This window comes from Primulina tabacum, chromosome 17 (assembly GCF_025594145.1).
Source record: "Primulina tabacum isolate GXHZ01 chromosome 17, ASM2559414v2, whole genome shotgun sequence".
Classification (NCBI taxonomy): Eukaryota; Viridiplantae; Streptophyta; class Magnoliopsida; order Lamiales; family Gesneriaceae; genus Primulina; species Primulina tabacum.
Genome location: NC_134566.1, coordinates 1897743 through 1911658, shown reverse-complemented (window position 1 = coordinate 1911658; position 13916 = coordinate 1897743). Strand labels below are relative to the sequence as shown.

The window sequence follows — 13916 nt, the reverse complement described above, 5'->3', positions numbered from 1 at the left end:
GTCCCTATCCAAATAGTGGACACGAAAGAACAAGTGTTGAGACACCGGACAATACCTTATGTCAAGGTACAGTGGTCAAATCATGCTGAAAGAGAGGCAACTTGGGAACTCGAGGAGAAAATGCGATCACAATACCCTCATCTATTCGAAAGAACAAGTTAATGCAAGTTTCAAGGACGAAACTTTTAATAAGGAGGGAGGGATGTGAGAACCCGAGATTTTACGATCCGAAGCAAATCAAGTAAGTAATACGAGCTTGAAATTTTACTCAAACTAAGCTCAAAAATGTTTGTTCCAACTAAATAACTTGACTATTAACTTAGATTTTCATTAAATTTAACTCGAGGAAGCAACTTCAAAGCTCGGAAATGAGCTCAGCAGGAGGCCAAGCCACAAGTAACCGCATCCTTCGAAGTGTTGTCACGGAAGGAGTAAAATCCCAGCTCAAGGAGACGATTTATAAGCTCAAAGCAGCTCAACCAATGTTGTCCTAACAAGACAAAAAAGGGAGCTATAAGTTGAGCCAAGAGTTTGAACAAATTAAATGTGCAAGAAATGACCTTCGCATTAACCCATGAAGGAGCTGCGGGAGGAGCTAAGAGCTAGGACATATTGATGATGCAGGAAATGACCTTTTAGAAAATCAAGATGACATTTAAGGAGTGCATGAGATTTTGAGTCGCATTCATGACTAATCTGGAACTTGAAAAATGCATGGGATTTTGGATTTTCATGCATGAAACTTTGTACCTACATCATGATCACATTTAACCCATTCTTGGAGGGCAAGATTTCGGCCAAGAGGAGCTAGGTGGAAGGTCCTTTTTCTTCTATAAATACCAACTCAAGGATGATAGAAAAGTGTACCAAAAAGCCTTGAGAAATTTCGGTTTTTCCATTTCCCCTCACTCTCCAAAAATTTCGGTTTCCCCTCACCCTCACAAGGCACGGCCGAAGTAAAGGAAGAAAAGGAAGGAAAGATTTCGTGCAGTCCAGAGGGATCAACCTTCTTCCAAATGATATATGATTGAAAGCTTATGATAAAAATGATTCTTATGATATATGATGAGGATTAAAGCTATTTTTAAAATGATTTATTTATGCTCAAAGCTTATTTTAAATGATTTTTGAAGGATTTATTTATGTTTAAAATTATTTTAAAATGATTTTACGATTTATGATTTAATTATGCTTAAATGATTTTTAAATGGTTTATTTACGTTTAAAAGCTATTTTAAATTAAATTATGATTTTAATTAGGGATGTAAACGATCCAAACCAAACCAAACAGTATCAGGCTTGAGCTTGGTTTGTTTAAAATTGTTTGAGGCTCGAGCTCGAGCTTGATTCGAGCTTCTATTATTAGGTTCGAGCTTGGTTTGTATTGAAATTACTGAGCTCGTTAAAAGCTCGAGCTCGGCTCGTTAAAAGCTCGTTTAGCATGTTAATCAAGCCAGGCTCGAGCTTGATTCATTAATAGCTCGTTTAACATGTTTAACAAGCCTGTCTTGAGCTTGTCTCGTTTTCGAGATCGATAAGCATAGAATTGAGCTTGAGTTTGAGTTTGAATCGAGCTTGTTAAAAATTAAATATATCTATAAACTAATTTTAAATCAGACATAAAAATGTAAATTCATTCATAAATAACCAAAACGACACAAATAAGAGAAAAAAAAAATAAGTATATTATTGAACATTCCAAAATCATGTTTGCAAGCCACCTAAACGAGCCGAGCTCAAGCTCGAGTACGAGCCACCTAATCGAGCCGAGCTCGAGCTCGCGAGCCTATTATCGAACATGTTTGCGAGCTCACGAGCCGAATATCCTTAGGCTTGAGCTTGGTTTGATTAAATTTTCAAGCTCAAAATCGAGCTTGGGCTTGGTTTGATATGATTAACAAACAAATCCAAACGAGCTTTTTATCGAGACGAGCTTCGAATAGATCGCAAACCGTTTGGTTCATTTACATTCCTAATTTTAATGCATGTGATTGTATATGTATTATTTAATATCCATGTTTAGAACTTGCTGAGTCTTTAGACTCACTAGATTTGTATGATGGAGGTTTGGATGATTTATGGGAGGTGCTGACGCTTGAGTGGATCGAGTGCAAGCAGTACACATACGAGGGCCTTTATGTTTCCGCATTAGCTAGATAAATACATGATTTAAAGATTATTTAATGTTTTTTATTAGAGATATTTTTATACTTAATTTTATTGTTAGCCGATTTTTTAAATGTCGATTTAGGAATTTTGATTAGTCGATGATTTAGGATTTTATTTAATGTGATTGAGATTTAAATTGTTAAATTATTATGATTCATGATTATGTTAAATTATTTTATTTAATAATTTATAATTTATATTTTAAGATTAGAAAAAAAAATAGAAGTCATCTCACCTACTCTATATATATATATATATATATATATATATATATATATAGTTATAGATATATGCTGTGCGTGTATATATATGAGGGGTTAAAATGAAAATCAAGACAAATTTTGAGGGACACTTGCAATTATAGAGGTCTTTTCCAGAAGTCCAATTCCACATCTCCGGTTCATCTACTGTACAGGTGATGCGAGGATCTATCCTCTATATCTTTGAAATTGAAATATAAAGTGAATCTTGCCAATTGAATTCCTTTATCCCAAGGAACCTTGATCCAGGTTTCGTCGCAGAATTTTGGGATTTCCATCTGTAATTACCTGCAAGTTTCTTCTATAGATTTATTTAAACTTTATCTCATTTTTGTTTGATACACTCCTTTGATTTGCTTTCTTGGTATTCAGATGAGGATAAAAACAGTTGAGGCGGCAGTAGTGGTGGCGCTGCTTGTTGTAGCCGCTCAACTTCCCCTTGGTATAGCCATCCAATCAACTGTCCCCGCATTCCTATGGTCCCCTCATTTAGATGGGTACGATTCCGCTTTCTATTAATAATTTCTGGTTTTATTTATTTCTTGTTTTGAATTTTTTTTGCGTTGTGGCGTCTTTCTAAATTGGAAGTCTTCTATAGCTTGACATATACTAGATTTTGTAACATATTCAGTTTTGTGGTTTTTGAGTCATTATTCCTACTGGAATGACTGCAAAATAACGATGGATGGTGTAAGAGAGCGTTTGAAAATGAATACTGGAAGGTTGATAGGGCCCATAATCTTGATAACTTGCGGTTTGTAATGTCATCGATGTTCGGCGACTTGGGATTATGCCTACTGGGGAAATACCTTGTCAGGCAGAGTATGGATTATTTTTTATGCGGAAAGGTCTCCGTGTTTGATTTAAGACGTTACTGAGACATGCAAATCTGCCTCGTTAACTGCCATGCATGTCACGAGAGCCCAATTGAGCCTGTCTGGTTCATCTCATTGGAGTGTGGGTTGTATGAATTAGTGTAGATCTGTAGGGCTTTGAAATCCTTACATGAAAAAACTCAGACTATATGATTGTAAACCAATTCGTCGCCACCAAGTTCACATTTCTTTGCCTAGCTTGATTGGTATGGTTGACTTCTTAACTGTTGCAAATGTAATTTCCATGGATGCTGAATCCCATGAGTTCTGACCAAGACCAAGTCACCAAGACAACACTTACGATTGTAGGCCTTAATGAGTAGCTTAATAAGAATTTTCTATATTTAAATTCTTATACCACATGTTTGTGTGCTATGAGTAACGCTTTTAGACATATTAGGGTTTTCTTTTCGGTGTGCGCTGCGAGGATATGCTAGTTTGTAATACATGTGGGTCATTTAGCACATAAGGTAGACACAAGCTTCAAGGGAGGATGAGGTCTATGTTTAACTCGCTACTTCAGTTTTGTTTGATCTCCTTGATAGGATCCTTATAGTCGTTTATCTGAGAGTTGATATGTGTCCATCCTTTACAGAAACCTTTATGTTACCTTGAATGCGTTGTTCTTATGGACTAAATTCAAGCTACTTTTTTAAAACTTGAATTCTATTTTGATTCAAATTGAATCATTTTTCGAAAGTAGCTAAAGGATTTTGTTGAGCTAACTTCCTTTAATATGTAATTCATCAGGATCTCAGCATTCTGAATGCTCTAATTTCCAGTTGCCGCCAGAAATTCTTAACCATTTCCTGTCTGTGTCGCGCCGTGTGGTTCACATGAGTAAATAGTAATGATGTTGTTGGTTGAATGACATTCCTTTTGCCTATTGTTTAAAGATACTGAATAACTTACAGTCCAGGGTCCACTTCTCAGCATACAATTCTCGATGTGGCGTAGCCTTATTTATGTCTCGTAGAGTTCAAGCTTAATGTTTTTACTACCAATGTGATACCCTTTGTTCCGTTTCTTTCTTCATTTCAGTATGGATAGATTTTAATATCCTCATATATTGGCAGCAATATCGATATAAGCAATTTTTACCTGCGGGAAGGTGACATGGGCTATGGATAAATCTATGGTTTAAAGAGCTCTCCCTCTTCATATAGCTCTGTTCCAATTTTTTCTATGCCGCCTCAAGCACAAATTTCAGATTGGAAAACTGACTAAAATGGGCTGCTTCTTCCCGATTCTTTAACAAAGTCTCAATGTTTTGTCCTTTTCTTACCTTCCTGACTAATTTTGTATCCACTCTATCTTTACTTTGCCAGTTTTTCACGTTGGTATAAACTCTTGCTTTCTACTTCTTGAACATGGGGTAAAGCAGAGGAATATAGCTCAAAGAAGTCACCACTATCCTGTCCTACATGTTTTATATGTTTAGAATCCTTGCCTTTCTTTCCTTTTTCTTTGTACCACTTTTCACCAAATAAACTTCTTTTTCCTTGATTCATACCCGGTCCCCCTCCCCTCTTTATTCTACTTTCTGAAAATCTGTGCTGGTTTATGTAATGGTTTATGTTTGAACTTTTTACACACTAATTTATATACAGCATCACATATATGCTTCTGATTGCCTGGCAGATTGAAAGAAATGGTTGACTATAGAACCCTCTCTCCAAAAGATTTAGCAAAATCTGTGATGACAGAAGGAAGGTGGTCGAACTACCTGGTATATTCTGTACACTTGCTTTATGTTTCGATTGAATTTTGTGCTGCCATACTTATCCTAGAATCAAAGCATTTTTGGCCCAAAAAGTATGATCAATAATTCATTTGTTCCCTCAGTAGTTGAGGCGTTAATTCTTTTGATTACTGTTGAAGCGAAATCTTATAGTGTTTAAATCCTCTTCAGTGCTCTGGAGAGGAAGCTCAAGAGTCACAGAATTTTGCCTTTCTGTTTGTTGGAACAGAGGTAGCAGTATTTCTCTTCTCTATTCTTTTGTCAAGGCAAAAGCTAGCAACCTTTCTCTCTTCCATGATACGCATGCAAATAAAGAGGAATTGGCGACAAAATTTCCCATATTTATTTTAGATGATGATTGCTTACATTTTATTCCTAACTTCAGTAGATGCTCGGTTTAGAATCGATGAACATGACTTAGGATGGATATCAAGTGTCTGTTTCTGCTTTAGTTGGAGGCATTACTTTTTCTCATATCAAAATCTCTACCGTTGACATGCATGGGCAACAAATTCAAAGTTAAGGATGTATGTCGTAATTAATCAAGAAATATTTAACTCTGTAAACAATTTTCTTATTTTTGATCTGACATTTTCTTTCAGTGATCCAAATTTTTGTTTCCGTGTGCAGCTACAATCTATTGATATTTCCAGACCCACAAAGGCAGATGCAGCACTTGTAGACTTTCTCAAGGTCAACAAGTTTGTCCAGTTGTTTATGAATTTCCATTTTAGAACCTATATGATTATATCCATTTACAGCTTCCTTTATTTGAGATAAAATTACTGCAGCACATGGTAGGAAGGGTGTTAATTACAGTGTCTCTTCATTTTAGGACTCCTTTTTGAACTCCAACTTCTCATTGGCATTCCCATATGTGGCTGCATCAGAGAAAGTGGCAGTTGAGTATACACTCATGGCAGAGTTTGCTGATTCTTGTCGGAATAAAATGGGAATCAACAATATTGCTCTAATGGGATCTTGCTTAGTGGAGAGTGATAATTTTGATAAACTAGAAGATATTCACTCGGTTCATGTAAGTACTAGAAAGGCAGTGTTATCTTTATTCATTATGTTTACTTATAGATGGTCCTTTATATTTAACCTAATTCATTGATAGGATTACGTGCACTCAAGGATGGAAAAAAATTCAGATGGGAACACAAATCTGATTGTCTTCTGCCATGGACATTCTCATTCATCACAAGATTCTGATCAACGACAGTCTGAAAGTATAAATGGCCTTGAAAGATTTACTAACCAGACATTTTGGTGTTTCACAGGCTTATTATTCCATAAGCGGGCAATTTGACTTTGTAATTTTACTAACATGTAGGTAGCATTCTGTCTAAACTTCTCAATGTCGTGGAGCAGTTAGGTGTGAAATACTCGGTTCTTTATGTCTCGGATCCCTTCAGATCAATCCAGCACCCATCTCGTCAGGGTCTTGAAAGGTTTCTTACTGAAGCTCACTTAGGAAATGGATCATCTAACTTATCAGCCTGTGATGGAGTTTGCCAAATCAAGTCATCTCTTTTGGAGGGGATTCTTGTGGTAAGTTGGTTGAATATTCGTCCAATGTATATATAATTTGCTATGAGAGATATGGAGCTTGACTGCAAAAATATGTCTTATGACTTAATCTGGTTTCTGAATTTGAAGTTCCCTGCTCTTTATCAGTTTCTGTGCTGCATTATTTTATTTTTTTCAGTTACTTTTCATTCTCAATATCAATGACACTCGAATTTATGCTATTCGCAATGTTTCAGGCAATTGTTTTGCTCATAATTTTGGTATCTGGGCTTTGCTGCATGATGGGAATTGATACCCCAACGAGGTTCGAGACTCCACAGGATTCTTGATCTAGCTGCTTGTGGAATATATATATATATATATACGGTGGTGATCTTGGATATGCGCTTCTATTGGGGCACTCGTATACCTTTGTAATCTGTATCATGATTTGTGTTACTCCTTTTTGCCCCAGTGGTCCATTTCCAGGAAAATAATTAAATGATCGGGGAAGGTGGGTAATAATTTTAGTTGACTCATGAGTTTCATGATTTGAGTCATCTGGTAAAGCATACTCGCAGTGCTTGTATTTTGCTGTTGGTTTCTGAATTACATCTCCTCGTTTCTTTTGCTACTCCCCTTGTCATCAATAGGACAGACAGTTTTATTGCCCGAGTGTATGATGCTCTTTTACCCCATATTTTATATCATCATCTATTTCCAAGTATTTGATAAGAGAACTATATTACATGATGGGCTTCTAAAGTCAAAATGAGCAAAATAACTCTAAAATCGATTTTCTTATATATGAACAGTATTAATTATGAATACATAGTTGAAATTGCATTAGAAGTTAGAAAACAACTGTGGAGGCTATAATTTTGAATTATTACGACCACAGAAACAAGGGTTGGGAGAATTGTCGCTTGTGTCAGTTTTTGCGATTTTTGTATTAAAAAAAACACTCGATTCAGCTCATGTCGAAAATTAATCCTTGAAGAGTTAAAGAAGCTGAAAATAGATTTTTTCATGCAAATCTTTGACACATTTTTTATTTTAACTTCCATCGAAACACGTGCAAACAAAAATCCGATCAACACATGAACTTCACTTGTACTTAAGAGTCTTTGAAGCTATTTCTTGCTTATTTAAAAATTTATCTTATTAATAATTGAAATTACTACATATTTTGATTTAGAAATATTGAAATAATGCTTTAATTTAGTTGCAAGGGTGATGACTCTGCCTCCAGACCCGTGATGTTTATATTCAATATTTAGTAAGATTAGATTTGAATAAGAAATTATTATTTCCATGTCTCACGTATCAATTTTTCATGTGATGGATCTCCCAAATTGTAATCTGCTCACTAAATTCAAAAATAAACTATGCTACTGCTTCAACATGGGATTTACTATTCTGTTGGGAAAACGGAAGATTCTTCTCTAAAAATAGGCGATAACCCGGAGATGGTGAAGAACAGATTGAGGCTGTGGGCGCAGGTGGTGGCGTGTTCGGTGCGACAATCTTGTTTTACGGCATGTTGTTTCCTTCTTTCTGTCTATATTGTGAAGAAACTATGAGTGGAAAATTTTAATTGCTGCAGCTTCCAGCCTTCCTGAGACGGCCTTCTTGGTGAGGAAGAATTGCAATGGGATTGACACAATATTATGAATAAGTAGTATCAGAAAGAATGGCACTAACTTAGAAAAAATATGTCGAGATCCAAAGGGAGAAAAAGGGCACCCAGATTTTCTGAGCAGAAGAGAAAGATAGCTGCACCCATTGCTGCCAAGTGGGCAGATCCTGTAATAGCTTATTTTCATTTTTAACAATGTATTTTCTGTTCTCGAGTCTTATTAATTATATATGATGTCTTCTTTTCTTTATAACTGACTTTTTTGTATCTTAATCTTCTAACCAGTGTAGTTTGAAAATGAAAATACTATACCATCAAGACAGTGGTTACTTTGTAATCCTCTGCTTATCATAAGATTATCATTACAGCAGTATTGACTTTGTTTCTTTCGTTGTTATCTATTTAATGCTTATAGGAATTACCGGGATCGTGTTTGCTCTGGGCTGGCTAAATTTCATGGGACACAACAAGTACAAAGAAGAAATTTGAGGTCTGATGATCTTGCAAAGCATGAGACAAAGGACCAAAGAATTAGATTAAAGAAAAGCAGCACTCCACTTTACAAGGATCCTTCTACAAGTTTCGAATTGGATATGCTAATCAAGGCAACAAGAGTTGCCCCGATGAACAAAAAAAAGTGAAGTTATTTCTAGAGAAAAGTAAGTTTCCATTTATCATTAATGGAAAAACAGTTCTGTTTAGACTTCTGGGGAAAATACCTTTGAATACACACACCTGAACATTTATAATCACTTTTCTCTGGATCACGCTGAGGTTATAATGCAGCATAAATCCTCTTGCTTCTGTGCTTGATTTGCTATCATATTCTGGGAACAAGTGTTGTTTTCTGGTTACTGATGCTTTTAGTTTGGTAGATTTAATCAAGAAGTTTAGACTATATAATATATGGTTGTATCAAATTCCTACATAGTTTGTAAACTGCAAATTTTTGATGTCACAATGGTCATGACTTGATTTTGATTGCTGATAACTTCTGTTGTTCTTGTTTTGAGTATATTGTCAAATGTTGAGGTCTAGTATTCATCCTCATTCGAAATCCGATTGTAGGATGTTCAAGAGCTTGTCGTACTTTTGTAGTTGCGCTGGTGATCATAAGTCTGCCTCTTACTTACATTATGAAATTTGTGTTCCAGGAAGTTATTATGCTGCAGTGATGGAGAATCGTGTGGATTTTCTTGATCGCATGGTAGTTGATGTTGGTGCTGGTAGCAACATCTTGTCATTATTTGCTGCTTAGGTTCTGAAGCACTCGAGATTATTCTCAGAGTTTAGATTCAATCAGCTTATCATTGAATATCACAAATCAACACCAGTTATTTTATTCACATCAAGAATTGACTATGATACATGCAAGTTGTTAAATTTCTTTTGTATTTTATTAAATTGTTTTAGTACATTAAATGCATGTTTATTTCATGAATTTATGTTTTAATTTATTGTTTATTTAAAGTTTCATGCATTAGGATTTTAAGTTGTATTTCGCGCTCGAACGAAGAACGGAGACCGAGGTTATTCAGGAAAAATATTTTTATGGAATAATTATTTTACTTATTTAATATATGATGTATTTAAAAATGATTTTGAAAATGGGCCTTGGTGGGTATTTTTACTCGTCGGATCGTATTTTTAATCGGTACGCAAATTTTATCGAAACAGAGAACTTTTTGAGGGCTTAGACAATATTTTGAAAAACTTATCAAAGTGAAATATTTTTCGGGAGTGTTATTGGGCTTGATGAGTTTGTTTTAATGTCTAACGGGCTCAAGACCTTTTAATTCTTTTAAAATATTATTAAGGCCCATTAGTGTTTTATTCAAACTCTTTAAAAGCCCCATTAAGCCAACCTTAAACCTAATCCCTTCATTAGCAGCCGCCCTCGCCCTCATTAGCAGCATTCTAACGTCCTTTTTCAGCAGCAAGAACCAGCAACCATCGGCCCCATTGAAGAAAAAAAACTTCTCCCCGCCTCTCCGGTTTGGGTCCCGTGCGTAGATATTCAAGCTTTTGTTCATTGAATCACTAAGGCACGCCATGTATCTCATTTCTCATCATTTACACCATGTTTGGATGCTGATGTATGTGTTATTGCATGAGGAAAAATGTTGGTCCATCTTGTAGCTTCATTTTTACACGGTTTACAAGGAAATAAATGCATACATGTGTTTGTAACTCTCGTTTTTGGTTACCGTCGTGCAAGGGGTTTGTTGCTCTTTGTGTAAAGGGGCGGTGAACGTCAAGGATCAAGGGAGTAAGGGGCTGGAGTGGCTAAGGGGCGAGCATGGAGGGCCGATCGAGGTTTAGCACCTATTGGCTCGGGTTGGGCGAGAATGAGGGGTGTAGGCTGCGTGGTCGTGCTTGGTTTGTTACCAGCCAAGGAGCTGACCATCTTGGGTCCGTGACAAGGCTGGAAGGGGGCCAGGGACAAATGGTTGTTGTTAAGGAGTTGGTCGAAGGAGTTAGGCTTAGGGGTGGCTTGATGTCTTGTTGCGGCGTGGCTTCGGGAGGGAAGTGACGCACAGGGCTGGTTCTTTGGGCAGTGAGGTTAGCTAGGCTCGGTCCAAGAGAGCCTCTTGGGTTCGAACATGGTCCCAGTATAGCTGGTTAGGTGCTGGTCCGAGTGGTTTCGAGCTAGGATCGAAGGTGTAGGACATTTGGTGCACTAGGGTCTTGAGTTAGCACGTGCAGTAAAATTTCAGTAGTGTTTCGGGGGTTATAAGTAGGCTGGAATAAGTGTTTTTTGGCTGGACATGTAGGTCTAAGTCATATTTAGAGTTGGGAAAAGTTTGGTTGAAATTCGGGTTGATTCAGGTTAAAGCCGGGACCCCGGTCCAAGTTTTAAAACGAATCGATTAAGTTTTGAACGGGCTCGAGTTTACGTATAAGAAATAACTTTAAATATGTTTCGAGATGTCTTGAGGAGTTTGGTAAGCTTCGAGTCGAAATTTAGAGGTCCGGGGGTAAAATGGTCATTTTGGGTTTCTAGGAGCAAAATGGTCATTTTGCACATGAGGTGAATTTTAGTCATGACAGCGCCCTGAACACAAATTTATCATGTTTTTAAATGTTTTCGTAGCATGTTTATGATTTTTATGTAATTATGAAAAATACGGTGCATGCTTGGTTTTAAGAAAAATTACGTATATACACGATTTAATTAAGTAATGAATATGATGACATGTTTTGAATAATGGGAGTTGGTTGTTACTAATACGATGACATGATGACATGATGATATGTAAGGTAAGGGCTCAATGGACGGGTAATGCTGTCGTTGATGTCCTCGCCGCCGGGTACCTCGGTTACACGTAGATGGATCCATCGACCGACATGATGATACGAAAATCACAACTAATGAACGGAATTCAAATTAAGAGAATGAACACGTATATGTTCATATGATGATATGTACTATGATTAAGATTATGCTTAACAAGTTTTTAATTATGCATACACCATTTCACGATCATGAAATGTATGTCGATTACGGTATTTTTCACCGCTGCATGATATGTATATGTATTTGTTATCACGATACAGGTGTGTTGAGTCTTTAGACTCACTAGATGTGAATGATACAGGTGAGAATTTTGATCAGGAGACTGGAAGTGATGATGACTGAACGGGCGGAGCTGGTGGCACACGTTAACCCGAGGACTTTGTATTCTTCCGCAAGAATATGATTTTATGGGAACACGTTTAAACAGCTTTTTAAATAGCCGATGATTTTCTTTTGTTGAGGGTTTTTGACAGATTTTAATATGCTTGACGTTTTATATTTTTAAATGATAATTGTTTAGGTTGGTTGCTCTTTTCATAATTTAACTGTAGTTATTTTATTCAGCAGTGGGTTGTTTTTACAAAATGATTTCGAATTTAATGGATTTATGTAGGCATGGTTTCGGCCATTGCATTTTAAAAAAAATATTCAGTAGAATTTTAAAATGGGCAGACGTTACAGGTGTAAACAGCGAAAACAAGTTTAAAATGTTTATTTGGGACTACAGAAGTTTTGGCATGACCTCCCCGTAAGTAGAACATCCCAAAAATTTCAAAACACAACAATAACAATATACCCTTGAAAATAACATCAAGTTCACAATCAACCAAACAAATATCCTACAACCATACTGGCCAGGACTAGACACAGCTTACCATAACTAAAATCTAAAACAACATAAAAACTATCACAATACAACTACACCGGGCATCTCCCTGGCACATGTATCAAACTAGTATAATATGTAGATATTTGGGAACTCTGACATAAACCAACTCCACTACTGGGTACCACTCGCTAACGCTCCACCAGACGCGTCAAATCTTCTGGAATGACCTGCTATGGCATAAAAAACAACCACAACATAAAAAGAAAACAGGGGTCGGACCCCAGTACGACAAACTAGTAAAATTACGACATATATAAAAGACATGTAATAATACCAAGTAAATGCAATGATATGTGATGCATGAATTGTAACAATGGAATAACGGATACCAAACAGAGTTCAAACGAATAGCATTATCAACAGTAACAGTGGCCACCCGTGCCAAGAATGCAGCATCAAACTGATGCTCATCCATGCACGTAGCATCGAGAATGCGAGTAGCTAAGTCGCCCGTCCCTAGCTTGTCATCTGAAATATGGCTAAACCTATCCACTCGTCCCTCTTATGATTGAATATACCTCAATAGAATCAACATAAATCACCGTCAAAGGAGTCAAGGCTCAACATGTTATGCCAATACAATTTATGCATGAATGCATCAGAATAAATATTCAAGACACATAATAGCAAACAACATCCACTGAATATTTTTACATGCCAATATAAGCGTCATAATAATATAGGTTTGAGCGTACCTCAACTACAACTTACAATACCACAGTAACTCTTAAGGACTTTCTGATGAACTCGTCCGACAATATATCCTACAATATAAATTCGTTATATACTTCAATATACTACATTCCAACTTACTAAAACAATTTAAATCGAAGTAGTTAAAAATCGAAATCTCGGAAGCCTATAAACTCATTCAAAAATATGGAATTTCAAGCTTAATACCTCAAGAATCAATGCTAAAATGCACAACGATGATCTCGCGAAGATGGCTCGCTAGAAATATTGTTCACTGTCAGAAAACAAGCTGGAAAATAGGGAAAAACTTAATACTTCACTTATATAAATTAATCCACTGAGAATAACTAAGAATCGAAGTCATAACCTTACCTAAAATCGGATCAAAGCTCACACGCACAGTTGCTGGAAAGCAAGCGGATCGAGCTCAAAATATTCCGATTCATGGCAGGAAAGAAGCTAATACACTGGAGGAAGAAGATTGCTGGCTGCTGTGATATTCTTCCGGCTACTGGCGATGCGACATGTTGGCTGCACAAAGAAGAGAGAAAAGCGACGGGGTGCAAGGCAGGAAGAAGATCTTTCTGGATTGAGCGATCTGCTATCTTTTAGATTAAATGAGTTGGGTTAATTAATAAAGTGAAATATGTTGGGCCCAAAATGGGTATTGGGATCTCACATAAATATATGAAGATGACCACAAAAATGTTACGAAAGAGATGGAAAATACCAAAAAGAAACCAACAAAGATAATAAATATCGGGATGGCTAGCAAAGAATAGGGAAGAAAGATGCCATACATAGAGAGATAATTTTTTATATTTATTTATGTAAAAAATA

General features: G+C 36.4%; 1 protein-coding gene across 3 annotated transcripts; it reads left to right on the top strand.

Annotated features, from left to right (window-relative positions):
• Positions 1-2479: 2479 nt before the first annotated feature.
• Positions 2480-7187, top strand: LOC142531103 (uncharacterized). Of its 3 annotated transcripts, none has more exons than XM_075637134.1 (9): positions 2480-2584; positions 2802-2926; positions 4946-5033; positions 5217-5276; positions 5676-5738; positions 5881-6081; positions 6166-6277; positions 6382-6599; positions 6815-7187. In XM_075637134.1, exons 2-9 carry the CDS (start codon positions 2802-2804, stop codon positions 6905-6907), a joined length of 960 nt encoding a protein of 319 aa, XP_075493249.1. In that variant the 5' UTR covers positions 2480-2584; the 3' UTR covers positions 6908-7187. The 3 variants fall into 3 exon arrangements, with proteins under 3 accessions (XP_075493249.1, XP_075493248.1, XP_075493247.1); XM_075637133.1 differs by having other exon boundaries at positions 2522-2678; XM_075637132.1 differs by having other exon boundaries at positions 2544-2709.
• Positions 7188-13916: the final 6729 nt, after the last annotated feature.